Source organism: Tiliqua scincoides, chromosome 1 (assembly GCF_035046505.1).
Source record: "Tiliqua scincoides isolate rTilSci1 chromosome 1, rTilSci1.hap2, whole genome shotgun sequence".
In the NCBI taxonomy this organism is placed as follows: Eukaryota; Metazoa; Chordata; class Lepidosauria; order Squamata; family Scincidae; genus Tiliqua; species Tiliqua scincoides.
In genome coordinates this window covers 263,901,933-263,920,100 of record NC_089821.1, presented here as the reverse complement: position 1 = coordinate 263,920,100, position 18,168 = coordinate 263,901,933, and the positions used below count along the sequence as shown (strand labels likewise).

Below are 18,168 nucleotides of genomic sequence, written 5' to 3'. Positions count from 1 at the left end.
CGCACTCTACTCTTCCCCCCGCCCCCGGCGGACCCAGTAGTGTCTTCACCAGCACCGCGTTCGAAGGAGGGCACTGTCCCTTTAAGAGCTGCGCCTCCGGCTGACGTCGCCGCGAACGCAGCTCTTTTGGAATGTATGCAAATAATCCCTTTCCCCTCCGGCCAATGGGACTCCGACTTGGGCCCCCTCCAGCCAATGGCGTGCGAGTCCTGCCAGGGGGTGGCCAATCAACGCTAAGCGCCGGCTCTCACCATATAAGGAGCGTCCTCGCCATAAAAGGCAACATTGTATCGCTTTATATGGGGGGACGGTAGTGCGGGGGGTGCCCCGGGCCGGCGCGGCTCTACTGTAGGGTGAGCAAGCGGATAGGCAGGAAGGCGGGCGGCAGCAGCAGAGCGGAGGGGGCCGGGCCGGATCGGATCAGCCGCCCAGCCAGGGGGACTCATGGCAGCGCCGGCCTGACCCGACAGCCAGTGTTGCTCGGAGGAGACGGTGGCACGATGCTGCCCAGCCAGGCCGGGGCCGGGAACGGCGCTGCCGCCCTGACCCGCGGCTCGGTCATGGGCATGGCGCGGACGTCCTCCGGCCGGCCGGGCGCCGGGATCCCCCGTGGAGCCAACAACGGCGGAGGTGCGGCGGCAGCAGTCCGCGGGCCCGGGAACGGGACGGGCCCGCCTAGCGGACCAGGGCCGGTCGGGGGCCGCTTCGAGCGGGAGCGGGACATGGGAGCGGCGGCGGTGGCCAGCGGCAGCGAAGGCGACTCGGACTCGGCCGAGGACGAGGAGCCGGTGGGCGAGCGGCGCGGCATGAAGCGGACCTTGGGCGACATGGAGCTGGGGGTGGTGGTGGGGCCGGAGGCGGCGGCTGCAGCGGCGGCGGCGGCGGGCTACGGCGGGGTGAGCGGGGCCGTCAGCGGCGCGAAGCCCGGCAAGAAGACCCGCGGCCGGGTCAAGATCAAGATGGAATTCATCGACAACAAGCTGCGGCGCTACACCACGTTCAGCAAGCGGAAGACGGGCATCATGAAGAAGGTACCGCCGCCTGCGGGGGGAGAAGCGAGGGAGCGGGCTGGGGACGGGCGGCGGCGGCTCCGGAGGTCCCCCGAGGGTCACTGGCGGTGGAAGGCACGGAGGGGAAAGTCTGCGCACAGGAAGTCTCGGCACGAGGCGCTGCGGCTGCAATCTTATCCACACTTACCCAGGAGTAAGCCCCATTGACTGTAATGAGACTTATTTCTGAGTAGACACGCCTAGGATTGGGCTCTGACAACCCAGTCCTATCCACACTTTTCTGGGAGTAAGCCCCATTGACTAGCATGGGATTTACTTCTGAGTAGACACGCCTAGGATTGAGCTCTGCTTCTCCTGTGCAAAGAGAGGCTCTTGGAACGCCCTGACACCATCCTCTTCTCCGCCCCCAAATGTTATGGGGAGAGGGCAGAAGGAGAGCAGTCCTGATATGCTCAGGAGCACACTTTCCCACACGTGCTCCTGACCCTCCCAGGAGTTGTCTGCTGTCACTGGCCCAGCGCTGTGGCCAAGAAGCTCTGGGTGGGTTGGTGTCCTTCTGTCTTGGGCGCAGCAAGGCAGAAGGGCACACAGGCCTAGCCATCGCCTTCTCTCTGGCTCCGGAAAGGCACGCCCCACTCTGGTCCGGATTCAGCCAGAGGCAGGCAGGCAGCCCCCTGGCAAACCTATCCCAGCTCCTCAACCTTGCAAAAAGGAAATCCGGTTGGTTCTCATTTGACCTGGATGTTTTCTAACAGCCCATCTCACGCATGTCTACTCAGAAGTAAGTCCCCACTGGGTTCAATGGGGCTGATTCCAAGGAAAGCATGCATAGGATTGTAACCTAAGGCTGCAATCCTATCCACACTTACCAGAGAGTAAGCCCCATCAACAATAATGGGGCTTACTTCTGAGTAGATATGCTTGGGGTTGCTGTCCAGGTGAAAGGTTGGAACCAGTGCTGAGTTAAACCCACTCATTCTCGCAGCTCTGACTAGGTCATGTAGGTGTGTATTATATACATTAATGCATAGAAACAGGCCTCTTTTTCCCCTGGAAAGGTGGGCAGCAATCCTAAATGCACTTGGGAGGAGTGAAGCTCCTTAGAATCCAGCAGGTCTCATTTCTCGTGTTCACATGCAAGAGGCTAGGCTGCATGAGTTGGACCTGCTAGGGATTTACCAATCTGCAGGATAGCAATTAATGCAGTAGGTAAACTAATTGGCAGTTACAGGAATGGGTTCCCTCAAGAAACGAAACAAAAGGCCTGGATGATGAGCTGCAACTGTTGTTGGAACCTAATGTGGGTTACATTGGCAAGGCTTGGGTGCATTGAGTAGTACACTGGGTTAAAAGCTGATTAAATGTTAGGACCGGTTGGCACTAGACACTCAGAATGTGTGGTTCTCTCTTGATTAAATTATTCAAAACAGGGTGCTACACTTTTAAAAGTACACTTTTCTCAACTTAAACTGGTCATTATAGAATGTGCTCTGACCCAGGAGGTGCAATTGAGTATCTCTGGATTTGTGGCTAGCAGAAAAGAGAATGATTCTGCTGATGATCAGAGATACTTGAATGGTACTTAATAATAATAATAAATGGCCTGTTTCTAATCACCTGTAGAATTATTTAGTGCCATTCACTGATTTATGGTAATCTAAGCATTTGTGTCACAAAGACCAATATTGAACAACTGCAGTCATATTAGACATGCAGCAAAAACAACCAAGGCTGCAATGCTATGCACACTTTCCTGGGAATAGCCCCACTGTATGCAATGGGACTTGCTTCTCAGTAGAAGTATTTAGGATTGTACATCTCTTGTACTTGGCTCACCCACTAATGTACATTGGATGTACATAGGATTGTGCTGTAAGAATCTTGCAGCATATTAAAAAATTAGTACACACATTTTGATAAACAATGGCTATGGGCCACAGCATAACTGTCTTGGCATATGTCAGCCCCTACTAAGATGTCCACAAAAGCTATTATTGTACAAAAACAAGCATTGTACTGTACCATGTTAGTCATCTTTGGCCTAATCAAAAAAAGGAAGCATCTTTTGTAAAAATTCCATTTCTAGTTGCCTTAAGTGGTAACTTAGAAGCTTGGTTTTATTTATTACTTTTATGTTCCACCCTTTGTCAAGGAAGTGGGCATGACTCCACATCCATTTTATTCTCTTAACAACCCTGTAAGGTAGGTTAGGTTGGGAGACATTGGCTGGTCCATTGTCACCCTATGATCTTTATGGTTTAGTAGAGATGTGGACCTGGATTAGGGTCTCCCCAGTTCAGTGCTCCAATAACTACACCATGGTGGTTGCCACCTTCTAGATCAGGGGTGTCCAAACATTTTCGCAGGAGGGCCACATCATCTCTCTGACACTGTGTTGGGGGTTGGGAAAAAAGAATTAATCTACATTTAAATTTTGAATAAATTAACATGAATGAATTTAGCCCTATAAAAGGCCTTGCACAAAGCAAGGCCAGCCTTTCCTCCGCTGCCACTGCTGCAGCACAGACATGAAACAGCAAGTAGTGGAGGGAGCCCTTGTCCCACAGCTCAGGTGAGAGGTTGAACAGTCGTCCTCATGCTGAGAGCAATTGCATTGGGCCAGCACGGGCTCCAGCAAGTCTCTGGAGGGCCAGAGGCTCATTGGAGACTGGGGGCAACCCGAGGGCTGCATTGGCACCTGGGCCAGGGTTCGGGCACCCCTAGATCAAGGGAAAGAGGACCTGTAACTTCCTCTCACAATGAGGGGCAGAAGGCTGCTGATCTAAAACCACTTGTTCCTGCTTTTGCTTATTTATGCAGGCTTATAGCTTGCCACATTGGATAACATTCTGTATTGAATACTTTTAACCTTCCCTGCTTCCTGAACTTCTAAAAAGTAGCAATACAGCAATCTCTATTCCTGCCCCAGAATCAAATAAACAAAATGGTATGAGGGGAAAAAGTGAAAGGTACACAACTAAAACAATCCTATAGCTCCTCTTAAGCCACTGAAATGGCTAGTAAAGAACAGTTGTGTGGCTGGGGTGGGGGGTAAACAGTGAGTACTGCAGGCACTGCAACATGCCTTGTAAGCGTCCCCTCCCACTCTCCACTAGAGTCATTCTGGGCAATGACAGCAACATGCAGGTGCTCACTGAACCAAACAGTGTCTCTTGCTGCCTGTAATGGCTGCAGTGGTGACTGGGAGGGGATGCATACACAATATGTGGTGGCACCTGTGGTACTTACTGTTTTGCCCCCCTCCAGTTACACTACTGCTTAAGTGGACTTTCTGTTAGGAAAAACAGCAACACTCCTAATGTTGTGCATTTTGTATGAAAAATGAAAGGCAAACTTGGTCCACAGTGGAAATAATCTGTCTTCTGGAAGCAATATGGCTAGAATTGGACTTGGTGGGCTTCTGTGTGAAGTTTGAGGGAGCAGTATCCTTGTCTCTTATTCTTGCTGTGTGTAGAAGAACCAAGTGGTTATCATTGACAAGGGTATCCATCTGTTGCTGCTTGATAGAGTGGTGGGTGAGCTTTTCAACTCTAAGGACACATTTTTGTTACAAATCTGAACTGGTCTTACTGGTAGCTTAACTATTGTCATTTGTGCTCAAGGAACTCTGGGTGCTGTAGTTCTGTGCTGGGGATTAGAGTATGATAATGGACTTCTGGCACCACCCTAGAACTGCAAATTCCCAGAGTTGCATGGATAAAGTCATGAGACTTGGATCAACTTCAAAACCTGTTTGCATTTGTAGCACAAATGTGCCATCATTGAATGTGCCTTAAGTGAGTGTCTCCAGCTGTAACAATGGATGCTTAAGTCACAATAAAAGGATCTGGTGTATTTGCCTGAAATGTGCAACCAAATGCTACAGCCTCTTCTGTGTGTGCCTCTCCATCATTAAAGGCTTTTAAGCAGAAGCTGGATAGCCATCTAGTAAGGAGGTTGTAGTTGAAGACAGCCTGCATTGGCAGCAGTTCGGACTTGATAATCCTGTAGGTCCCTTCCAGCTCCGATTCTATCTCCTTTCCTGCGTAATTGTTTAAGACTGTCCTTACTGAATCTGAAATTCCACCTCCTGTTTTGAACAGTGATCAGCCAGGGGTCATCGGATGGTCATAGACACAGCTCTCCTGTTTGCCCCCTACTGCAACTGAAGTTCAAGGGCTCCATTTGGCTAAAAGACTAAATTGTAATTCTTGATGCTTATATATAAACATTTAAAGCATGCTTTATATACATTGTTCTTTCAGCAACAACCCTGTAAGGCTGCTCAGTGGTGTGTTGCAGGTGTGGGGGAGCTGTAGCTGAGGCACCAGCCAAAGGCCACCCAGTGAACTTGCATCAAGAAGCCCTCAGTTCAGAGTTCAGGCTCTTAACCCCCATGGTACACCAGCTGCCCTCCATGAAATATCAAGGATATTATATCTTGCTCCTGATGTTGATGTGTGCAATTGACTGCAAAAGTTTTCCAAAGTTACAACTTTGGAGAACAGTATGCTCAGTTCATGTCTGCTCTGCATCCTCTTACAAGGGAGCCCCATGGATTAGTTTTAATGGAAAATCAGAGACCTCCACAATAGCCTGTGGATATTTTATTTTAAAAATGAGTATGTTCTGGCTTTTCACAAGTTTGTTCAGGTCTGCTTACAGGATGGGAAAAATGTTAAAACTGTTCATTTTAAACAATAGTGAAAGCAAGTGGAAGGTAGAACAGCAGAAAGATGAAACAAAGTGAACACGGAGTACAAATGTTTTTTAATGGAAAACGTGGGAGAATGAAACATAGTCCAACATAATCTTCACTTAGTGCTTAAATGATAACAAAGTGCTGCATGGGGACAGAGGGTGCTCTGTAAATGGGGTGCCACTGCAGTCAAGGCCCTGTCCCTGCTGACCACCCACCTAACCTCTCAGACATCCAGAGGCAGGTCTTAACCATATGTGGATAGGTAGGCAGATCTTATGAGCTCAGGCTGGGGTGGCCCTAAGGGGATGAGGGTTGCAACAGTGGCAGATTTGGGGAGGGGAGGGAAGAGGGCAGTGGGTTTGGGGTTCCCTTCACCCAAGCCTGCTGCTGCCACTACCTCCCTCCATCTTGCTACAGATGCAGCCTGCACTGATCTACTTTCTACCTACTACAAGCAAAGGGAAAATGGATACCTACCTCCTTACCTTGCTCTAGGTAAAGTTTCTTCAAACACAGAAGTGCAGGACTTCCAATGTGATTACAAGCACTATGATACCAAAGGATTTCATTTGCACGGTCACTTCAAATCAAGCCAGAATTCTTGCACTTCTGTGTTTGAAGAAATTGTGTGAGGAGTGCAGGAAGTGGATGCTTTGTGTGTGTGGGTGTGTGTGTGTAATTGTGCAAAGGTGACATGGGCAGCATGTCTGGCTTATACCACAGCTGACCCCAGGTCAAAACCTGTACTTTGCTCCCCAAAACACACTGGGAGCCAAGATGTTACAACACTGGTGAAGTATGCAACCTGAAGTGAATCTGTTAATCACCTGACCTCTGTGTTTTGCACCAGCTGAAGTTTCCACATGCTCTTCAGAGGCAGCCCTGCATGTAGTCAGGGCCACTGCATGTGGTTGTGCTCTGCACAAGGGCACTGCATCTAAGAGGGCTCCATTTACATAGGAAGCAGGAGGAATGCTGACAGAACATCACTTCTGGCAGGGAGGAAGGGGTGCTCTTTTCTAATGCACATAAAGACAACATGTGGACTAGTGTCGTGCATAACAGTAGTGTTAGGTGGATATAACCAAAACATGAAAAACTGCTATGAGGGGGATCTCTTTCCAAAAGGGGATGCAACTGATACACCAGCCAGAGCTTATGAAAGGCACTTTTGGCTATTGCTACCACCTGGATAACCCTAATCAAGATTGGATTTAATAGTACCTTCATGCAGTAGGCCTCGTTCTTAAGGAGTGCAATCCTACGTATTTTACCTGAACTAAAACCACCTTCCTGACCAGTTGAAACAGGGGCATCAAACTTGTTTCACACAGTGGACCAAATAGCATTCATGACACCTGCTGTGGGCTGGAAGTGACATAACTAAGCAGGAAGTGATGTCATTAAGCAGATAATGACCAGAAATAAGCACTTGGTTCTCACATAGAAGCTCATTAGCTGCAAATGTCAGAAGAGAATATGTGAAAATAATGATTATATTTACATGACACAAGAGAGCCCAATTATCATGCTGGGAGAGTCTAATGATCATGCAGGCTGCCTTTTGAGCAGCACTCCCCTTCTGCTGCACTGTCACTTTGCAGCTCAGAGGTGCTCAGCAAAGTGATGTCCCAGCAGAAGCAGCGCTGCTGACATGGCAGCCCATGTGATAATTGATCTCCCAGCAGCTCAGCAGCATCTCCCTCTTGCACTTCTCTTGGTCTGTGGTGACCCCATAGCGTTCCTTGTCTTCTGAGACATCCTTCTGTCTCTCCCTTCTAGAGCCTTGGCAGAGGTGGTACTGCTGAAAGTGTAGCTCTGGAAGAGCCCAATGATAACAGGAACTGTCGCATCCCTGAGTTGAACCTGTCTACCAACAGCATCTTTATTTTTGCCTGGATTGATAATTAGTTTATTAACTCTCATTGAGTGTATTATGGACCAGGTGCTCAATAAGGCAAGCCAGTTGGCACGTTCTGGGACTGCTCACCTTGCAGTGATGGGCTTTTACCTTGTTTTTCTGTCCTTTGTAAGCTGCAGAATTAAGACTGCAACCTTAGGGAAAAACATTCTGCATGATTGTGGGTCTCCAGACTCTTCTGTCATTTGATGTTATTTAACAGCTGGTCTTGCCCATCCCAAGCTGTGATATGAAATGAAGACTGGCAGCTGTTTGTCATATGGATAAAGTTTGTTCTTTCAGGCATCCTGCTTTCTGGTTGTGGCTCTGGGTATATCACAAATGCTTTTGGTCCCACTCCTGTCTGTTGGCTCCCTGTTTTGAGCTACATAGCACCACCAGCCCTACGGAGACAAGAGGCTTTAGTGAAAGAATATAGAAAAATCACCAGCACCCTACTTTTACCAGTACATGCAGATCTTCCTCATCTATTAATCGGTAGGCTTAAATCCAGGAAACCTTCTCTGGCACTCGCACAACATCTGCATAAGAATTTTAACATCAGTGCCCAATGGAAAGCTAAATGGGCAGTCCTATGCTCAGAAACATAGTTTATATAGAGGCTCCTACACTTAAGGTGCCAGGTTTTGACTTACCTTGCCAGCACTGGAAAACTTTGAAAAGGATCCGTACCCTACATGGTGTTAGTCAGGACTCAATGTTTAAATGAGGGCTACCCCACAGTGTGATTGCAGGTTCTCCCACCAAACCATATACCACATTGTGTCTGGCTGCAAACTGAGGGCATATACTGGCCCATGGTCTTTTTCAAAGAAAGTAACTCTGTCCTTGAATGGCTGGATTAACTGAACATTGACATTTGATCTAGTCTAATTGATATATAAGTCCATGTATTTTATGCCATACACTAAATAAATAAACTTTTGGTTCTTTACAGTGGATTGCAATAATCTGGCTAAAGAAGAGTTGCCTCTCAGGTAGAGAGTTGTGATCCACCTCTGTGTGAATGTCCACCTGATGTTTTGGGAGCTGTTGAATAGTTGCAGCTTCGGTTTGCAAGCAGGCCCAGCTGCTTCCCTTGTGGTATGTAGGGCAGGCCCTCCTTCAGGATTGATGTGTTCCTTGCAGGCTGCTTTAAGTGGGTTTTGGATTATATTAGACATGGGGATTTGCTGATTGTGCAGGTTGGTTTGTATGGTGTATTTCTGAATAATGTTAGAAGTTTTGAAAGCCTGAAGGAGCTTCCACAAGAATATAAACAATACTGGTAACTTTGGCCCTTCAGTAATGTAGACATCACATTACCTGCCTGCAAGTACTTGCAGCTTTGGACTGCGATGTCATCTTCCTTTTAAGGTGCTGCAGTTCCAAAAATGTCACTTGCAAATGCTTTTCTGAAGGATTGCATCCAGACGTTATTCTAATCCTAGATCTTGTAGCGCAACATCAATTAGTCCGGAACCCTTGGTTAAAGGTCCCAATTGCCCAGGATGGCTGTTTTCTGCTGTAGATGCTGTGAAAAGGGTATGGCTACTTTTCTGCATCTCTCAGTGATCTCTGGTTAGCTATTCCCTGATTAGACATGGCGCTGCACTGATTTTGTGTGTGTGTGTGCCCTGGGCACCCATCACAGAAAAATGTGAAGTGATTGCTTGAAGCTGACCAGTCCTTATTGTTCAGAGTGCTGGGCTAGGACTTAGATTTACATCTTCACTCAGCTATGAAACTCACTGGTTACCTGGGATCTGTCACATCTCTCAGCCTCATGTATCTCACCGGGTTGTTGTGCTATTGTGTTATTAACACAATAGCATTTTTAACTAACAAGAACCATATATGCTGCCCTGAGTTCCTCGGATGAAGTGTGACTATATGTGTAATGCAATATGGGTTTAGTTTCTATTAATTCCTTGCCCTGCAGGCATTGCTGGTTTGGCACACCTGGTGTGTTCTTATTCTGTTTGTGGTATGCTATAATCTGGATTAGAGGAGGTCTCTTAGCATAGAGGACTCTGGTGCAGTGGTGTGTGAGAGCTGAACTTGTCAGGTCTCTGGTTGATTTTCAGGTCTCTGGTTGCTTAAGGTGTTGTGTCTCCAGTAAATAATTCTATCAAGATCTGAAAGTACTTTAAACTGACTCTGCTGGTTTTCTATAGCGCAGCTCATTTGCTGTTTCCAATCTGAAACAAAAGTCTCTGTAGAAACCATGACAGTAGTAATGAATTTTGATAACTTGAACCACTGAACTTCTCTTGCTTAGTGGTTTTTACTTCTCTCTTTCTTAGGATTTGAGTATAGGTTTGAATTACTTCTGTGTTAGATGTTCCTACTTGTCCTAGGATGCAGGTTTGTAGTCTTGTTGTTGGTTCAAGAGTTCTTGAGATGTGATCTTGATGTGAACCTGGTTAAGGGTTCTGCGTGCATGGTCATGTGCTACCACAGCCAGCCATGTTCTGGGTGCGTGTTCTGCTTGTGTGTTCTCACGGAACCCCTGTCTGTCCTTGGGTTTCAGAAAGCATAGTATTTTGTGTATTGGTTTTGGAGCTCTGTGGCAAGACTGACCAAGAGAAGTGTGAGTGAATATGCCTTTCATTTGGGTGGTTTGGGCCATAATGTATACTTCCATATTTATTCTAGGTAAAGAGAGAGATCATGGAGGACATGTCTATGAACCTCAGCTTTCAGTCGGTTTCCTGCTGTCTCAGATGACTCCAACCTTTTTTCCTTGTTGCTCTTTGTGCCTGGAATTTTCCCACCAAACACCTTCGTGATGCCTCTTTTCTTCCTTCAATACTCTTTCTCAAACCCCGCTTTTTCCCCACATAGCCCCTTAGGCTGCAGTCCTGTGTACATTTTTCTGGGGGTAAGCCCCATTGAACTCAGAAGAACTTATTCTGAGTAGACATGCCTGGGGTGAGCTATTAGTCCCCTTTCCTATTGTACCTAAGCTCAAGTAGCTGTAGTTGAAAATCACATATCCTTTCCCAGCTTTTCCTTCTTGTATCAATTTCTAGAATGGAAGCTGCTTGGTTCAGGGTCCTGTCATCCTGTTCCCTGTAGCAGACCACATACATAGTTGGTAATGCTATATAGCTGTTAGTCACAATGGCCAAGTAGACCCTCCATACTATACTTCTGAACTCTGGTTGTTGAGGGAGAGCCATTGCCTTCCTGCTCTGTATCGGGAACTTTTCTGAGGCATTCGTCTGAGCACTGTTGGAAACAGGCTGCTGGAGTAGATGAACCTTTGGTCTGTTCCAGCGGGTGGTTCTTCTGTTCTCAGATCCAAGCTGTGCACCAGCAGGACAGTTTTTCAATGCCAAGATTTGCCAATTAACATCTAGATCTGTTGCTTTTCTGCTTGCTGACCTTGTCAGTGGTGGAAGGGTAAAGGGCACCTGCAAGTAGGCAGCTCTGCTTGGGAGGTCAGCGTGGGCTCGGAGAGGTCAGGCTGTGGTGTATTGCTTGACGATGACTTTGGCTAACCTTCTGAAAGCATTACTGACTCTCTTTTCTCTTGCTGAATAGCAGCCTGTGTTGTATTGTCAATAGTAGTGTATTTCCCATATTTCTCCTGTCATTGTTTTTGGCTTAGAATCAAAAGACCTAGAGTGAGTTACTTGGGAATAGATGAAAGAGGACCTATTGCTTGATGCTTGTCACTGTGGTGGGGAAGATTTTGGGTGAGCAATTTCTAGTATTGTGCTCCAAAAATGTTAACAGTCAATTGTCTAAGTAGTGTGAGATTTCTGCTGCCCTAGTGGTATCAAGTAAGGCAGTGTTTCTCAACCAGTGGTACAGGTATCACCAGTGGTACTTGAGGTGGTGTCTGATGGTATTCACAGGACCCCTGGACACCTGCCTCCTGGCAGGAACACAATGCATCAAACAGCAGTAGGAGGCTTAGCTCAGCAGGCAGAGCTCCAAACATGCTTTTCCATGCTTGAAAAGTAGTCCTGTCCACCCTGAACCTCTTACTGGGGTTTGTTGTGTCACATCTGGCTTCCCAACCTCGAAGTAACTGATGATGGTGTCATACAGCCCATCCTTGTCTCTATTTCAGTGTTTTTCAAGGTTTGTCCTCTGCTGTACCATTTCACATGGTCTACCTGCTTGAAGAGTAAACAGCACCTTTACCCTTTGAATACAGTACAAACACTGGAGACAGTTGTCAGGTAGGTAACAACTTATGAATTCCAGACTCAGAATCTCTCTTCTTTAGGCGTGAAATTTGAAAGAGAACTTTTTAAAAAAAGAAAGTCTATCTCATCTGGAGAATCCAAATGCACATCAGAGATAAGTGATATCCCCCCTCTCCAAGAGGCAGAACAATTCTTGGTAGCACACACCAGTGTTTGGGTGAACACATCGCCACCACCTTGTGCTGGGATGATTCTAGCCCACATGCCCTGAGAGCCTTCTTGAAGGCGAAGGCCTGTGGTACTTACCCAGACTGTTAAGATTTCAAGGGTCTACTGCTTACAGAGTGGGTGTATGCATAAATATGACCAGTTAGTTGATTGAACCCCACTTGAGTTGTTGTACTCTTGCTTCTGTGGTGTTAGGCCTGTGGATTTGACACTGAGACCAAGACTAGTTAAGCTGAGGATATTAATATGTCTGAGAGATATGGAGCCTAGGAAATGTGTGTAAACACTGTTCTGTGAAAATTGTTACTTAAGGAGGGCTGGGAAAGATATAGAGTGGGAGCTACTGGTCAGTTACTGAATGCAAGGATTTATGACTGTTGCAACAGGAAAAGACTGGTGTTTAGAAAAGATTTGTTAGCATGTTCGATCTGTAGCAACTTGCAGTTGGGTTTTTGGGATACTATTTATGGCCCATGGTGATCTCGCCTCCAAATACCATTTTACAGCTTGCTGTATTTGGGAGCCACTATTTTGAACTTGGTTCCAGTTGATGGACATTGGGGTCCTAGTAATAAAAAACAAACCCAACCCCAAGTCGATCCTCATATTGGGCTTGTCTGATTTGTAGCATGTGCGTGTAATGATCAGTGGAAATATTAATGTATGTACTGTGTGAGCTTGTAAACTGGCTCTTTTTCTTACCCAGGATCATGATGGGTATGGAAACTGGCAGGGGAAAGAAGTTTGGAATAATTGAGGGTTCCTTTGGGAGTCCTGGTTGAACTGAGAGTCAAGGCGGAAACTGTGATCGACCTTCTGCTCAAGATCCAGCTGTCCTGCATAGGGCTTGGGTATTACAGTGGGGTTCTAGAGGCCAGACTTTTGAGCTCCTGAACAACGCCGGCTCTGTTGGAATTCTTTGTTGTACATGAATTGTGGAATTGTGACAGACATCTAAGGGGAGGGGGAAGAGTAGCTAAAATGTACTGTCTAAAAACTCTTCGCATTCTTGCTGGTATAATATATATTGTCAAAACCTTCTGGAGAGGTAGCCATACATTTGCTGCAACAAACGAAGAATCTTGTGGTGCCTGGAAGTTGAACTGATCTTATTATAGCATATGTTTTCGTGGGCTAGACTCTGCCTTCATTAGATTCATGAAGTGATATCTGTTGTTGGCAGGTATATGGGGGTATCTAAAATAAACATCATGAATCATGGGGTCAGAGGCCTGTGAAACACAAAAGGTATAGTGTGTGACCATTGTAATGTGATATAAGAGATAAGTATAGTGAGATATATAAGAGATAAGTACAGTGACAAATGGTGATTCACAGCAACAGTAACTTCTGATAACATGGTCTTTCTGGTATGCGACACTAAATAATGCATGTAATGAGTTAGAAAACATTGTTCCTATTTGAGTGTCAATGGATAGAGTCCTTTCTGTAAACTGTGGGGCCAGAGGGCTATATATAATTCAGTTGGTACAGTCTGTAACTATTCATCCTTAAGCTGTTTCTGTCCAATGTTGCACATGTGCAACTGGGACCAAATGTGTACATCTGTGGGCCAGGCAAAAATAGGTTAAAAATGAACTAAAAACCTTTGCAGTATTTCTGAATAATGCATGGGTTTAGGGGAAGTTTATGGGACTTTGGCTTCCGTAGAAAGACTCAAACTGTTATGTTGTACTCTCTCTAGTTCTGCAGGCTGCACTGAAGTAACATGTTTTGTTCTAGGTACTTCCTTACCAGGTAATTGGTAAGAGTAATGCACCCTTCCTGCATGGACAGTGGGATGTAGTTCTTGGTGAACTTGACCTGAACAAGGTCCATAGAGGACTAGATGATTAAAGCAAGTTATTTAGGCTTGTACTGTACTACCGGATGAGAGGAGAAACTTGTGTTAAATTGTTAGGCTTAACTCACAGGGAATTGTGCAAGTCCTACTGAATGAAAATTTTTGTATGAACCCAGTTACATCATTGCATGAAACTTACCTTGTCTCATTGGAATATCATGCATAGGAAAGATTGTCAGTGAAAGGTGCCTATTGCAGGCAAGCTTGTTACTTGTTCAGTTTCCTAAGGAAGGCAGTAACAAATACAGCTTAGTAGATCACAACAAAATTGAACCTGGCACACTTCTGTGCCACCAGGAGGCTGCGTGTGAACTAGTTACCTATCTATCTGAGAATGGCAAGCCTCCAGTTCTTTTAAAGGTGAGTCTTTACCATGCTGTGGAATGCTAAATGTGATTTTACGTATTTTAATGGACCATACATTCCATAATGTTGAAGAAATTGGTGCTCGTTGATGCTAGTGTGATCCTAGGGATTGTGGTAACTAGGATTTCAGCAAGCACCACAGGACAGCACCACAGGCCACCCAGAGTTCTGGAAATAGATATTAGATTAGATATCTGTCTGAAGGATGAAAATATCAGACTGAGGAAATAAGCTAGTGTGTGTCATTTCCTGTATGTTTCAGCTTCTTCAATCAAAGAAAAATGAGGAGGCTGGAATAATTTGTAATTTTAAAACTTTTTATTCCCCAGCTTTGGGTGAATTACTCCAAATTAAGAAATTGTTCTCTCTGCTGTAACACAGGAGGCAACTGCTAGCCAAGTTGGTGACTGTAGTGCTTTAGCAAGTTTCTGACAAGTACTTAGCTGTGGATTTCTTTGTAATGATATGATTCTGAGTGAGTTCAGACATCTGTGCGATGGTCGGGATTCTTGTGAATGAGTTTAGGAAAACTGTGGATTCACACCTGTTGTATCCCTCTTTTTTCTTCTTCTCCTTTGTTGTTAACTAACTGTTGTTAGTTTTAAGTATGGTGTGTTCAAACAAACCAGGTTCAAAGTATAGTTTAAGATCCTGGTTTTTTAATAAACCACAGTTCCCTGAACTTGGACAGCAATTAGAGCTGTGGTTAGATTAAAAGCAAAAGCAGAAGCTTTCAACCTCTCTTCTTAGATCATGGAGGAAGAGGAAAGATAGGGAACATGCAAATCCATGCCTCATCTGCAGTTATTGAGACCAGTGATCTTCAACTGGTTAAGAGCAAGGGCTTACCTTGAACACCAGCTAGCAACACAGGGTGGAGCCCATGTATCAGGGGCAGAGCCCACAGAAGAAACTAGCTGGAAATGTACATCTACTCCATGTGCAGACAAATCCCCTGCCATTAAATAAACTCATAATTCCAGCCAACACAGATCATCTTTACACAATCCAGGCTCCAGTTGCGTCAGAAACACAAAGGAAGAACTAGAAATGCATAATGCGGCTTGTTGACCTTGGCTGCCATTTAGACATTGCATCTGTGAACATGCATATATTCCATGTATTATCGAGGAATTAAGGATGAAGACATTCTGGAAGATAAAGTTATGCGTTAAAAACCCTTCTAAACAAAGTGGGAAACACTGAGACCAAGAAATTGGAGAATGCATGGCAGAAAACTCAAAGAGAGCAGGGATATGCTCTCTTTGTAAGGTAGATATAACTGGTAGAAATAATTGTAAGGGACATACAAGATAATCAAGTCCAGTCCTCCATCAGTCTAGTCACTATAATATGCCTAATGATAATGACAGTAACAACAGCAACAATGAAGGATGAGAATCAAGTCAGAAACTTAATGAATCCAAAGCAGAGAGTGTTCAAAAACTATGCAAAGCAGACCCCCAACCTGTAATATGGGGTTTCCCCTCCCTTATGCTTAATAATGCAAATACAAGTTAGTTCATCTTAAAATGTACTGGACAGATAAGTGTACACATAATCCAAAGTACAAGAAAATAAGAACCAGTATGCTCCCCCCTACCACCAGCAGTTCCCCATCTGCATGGTGTAAGTGGAGCAGACTGTGGTGCAGTCACTCACCCACTCTTAATATTTCTGTTTAATTTCGAAAAATTAATCCATTCCTCCAAATCTAGCCAGTTTTTTTCCTTGTTGGACCTAGTAAAAAGCCACACCAGATTTCTTTGTAGTGCCATTGTAGATTGACCCCTTATGACAAGAGATTTGTGCATTAATGCTGCCTGCCCATCCTGCCCTTTTGTTGTTCTAATGGTGTGTGGGGAGGAGTTTGTCTGAACTGCCCCTCTTTGTGTGCTCTGGGGACTTTTTGGGTACTAAAGAATAAGCTAAACTGGCCTCTCTAGGTCCTCACCAGCGATCCAGCCAGACTTCCTGATCAGACCCTAGTGTATGCATACACACCAAAACCAGCTTCTTTTTGGGGTGGGGAACAAACAAATTGCACTTGGCAGCTCCTGGTTGAACCCTCTGGCTTGTGCTGTAGGACAGAGAAGAGCCATCTGGAGTGGCTGGCCTGGAATTTGATGGGGTGGAGAGGGAGTGATGGTTATTGTATTTCTTTGTACCAGTCTGTCTCCTCTGAGACAGATATTGAACTATTTCTACTGGAGGTGCCACTGGTGCTTGGGAGGCTGGCACTCATCATGGCTGCCATATTGTCCAGAAGAGGTGCTGAGCAGGTGCAAACCACACCAGCAGTCAGAAGCTGAAGTTCTTGGGCAGTTGGGCTACTTCTTTGCACTGTCACTGTCCCCTTTGCAAGCCTGGTCTATTGTGAATCCAGCCCAAATGCACAGGAGGTCACTCTGGGTCCTGAACAGTGGGGGATGGGGCAGGCCTGACCCAAGACCTCCTGAGGTGCTGTGTGAAATACTGTCTCCCTTAACTAATGATGTGCCAGAATCTACTTCTCTCACTCTCCAGTGTTCTAGCTCAGCATTCTCCCCCCTCATTTCTTCTTCCTTGCTATCCACCTGTACCTTTTCCAATCTAGGAAGTGGAAGGAGAAAGAGCAGAGGAGGCAAGTAGGTAGACCTTACCAATCTGCTGCCTGAGGTGGCTGCTTCAGTTGGCCTCATGGGTGGGCCAGCCCTGGGTAGGGTGACAGATTTTCAGACTTCCACATAGACTCATCAGAGACTTGGGTGATGGCCAGCTGGGGACTCAAAGGTGACTGCACTTCAGACAGCCACTGATGTCTTTTGAAATTATTATTATTATTGTTATTATTATTACTATTATTATTATTAACAGTATTTATATACCGCTTTTCAACGGAAGTTCACAAAGTGGTTTACAGAGAAAATTAAAAGTGCTGTGTCCCATTTTGAGTCACAACCCACTGACTGGAGACCACTGTTCTAGATCCTGATTGAGGTGAGCATCTGAACCTGCTCTCTGTTTAAGTAGAAGAAAATAATCCTTAGAGTATAGTTTGCCACCAAGTCAATTCCCATTGATTTGTCTGCTGTTCCAAATTTATATTGGGGAGTTGTTCGTATTAGAAACCTCTGTCCTGATGTTTAAGCAGTCAGGCTTTGATTGTATAGGAGAAAGTACCATTGAAATCAATAGGAGTTACTTCTGAGTAGACACACATCATATTGTATGTTTATTTTATAGTGTTGGAATAAGTAGTGCTGTTATATTCAAATGCAAATTTTAATACAAAAAAAATGCACCATTGCAAAATATTACAAACCCTTGGCATTGCACTTCTCTTCTGCAAAATTCTTCACAGTTGTTGTTTACCCTCTTCAGAACTTTACAGGCTGGTCAAATGGGAAGGTGACACTGCGAGTGATGTTCTCAATATGTTATGTTTCGGCAAAGGTGGAATTTGAATCTCAACCTTGATAAAAAGTTATTTGGAATATTTAAAATGGGTTGGTGTGAAATGGCAATAAATGTCATCATGCTGAATTGTACTTAGGCCTGGATTCAGATTTCAGCTCTGCCACAAACTTAGGGTGCAATCCTAACCCCTTATGTCAGTACTTTCCAGCACTGGCATAGTGGTGCCAATGGGATGTGCGCTGCATCCTGCAGTTGGGTGTCACTCACGGAGGCCTCCTCTAAATAAGGGAATGTTTGTTCCCTTACCTCAGAGCTGCATTGCCCTTATGTCAGTGCTGGAAAGCATTACCCTTATGTCAGTGCTGGAAAAGTCAGTGCCTCCAGGGCAGGTCTCTTAGCCTCAGTTATCCAGCTGCAAAATAGAATACTGGGTTCTTACACCCAGCTGGAAAATGTTAAAGATTTGTATTGACATCAAGGCAGCATAAAGATGATGATAAACATGGAGGAATAGGAGCAGCTTCCCCCAACTCAAA

General features: G+C 45.5%; 1 protein-coding gene across 2 annotated transcripts in view; it reads left to right on the top strand.

Moving 5' to 3' along the window:
* The first annotated feature begins 329 nt into the window (after positions 1–329).
* The window catches only part of SRF (serum response factor), a 74,477-nt gene continuing 56,638 nt past the window's right edge, over positions 330–18,168 (top strand). For both annotated transcript variants that reach the window (XM_066624782.1, XM_066624774.1), the window contains exon 1: positions 330–1,031. In XM_066624782.1, coding sequence (XP_066480879.1) covers positions 501–1,031 — 531 coding nt within the window. In that variant the 5' untranslated portion in view covers positions 330–500. The remainder of the gene's footprint in view (positions 1,032–18,168) is intronic.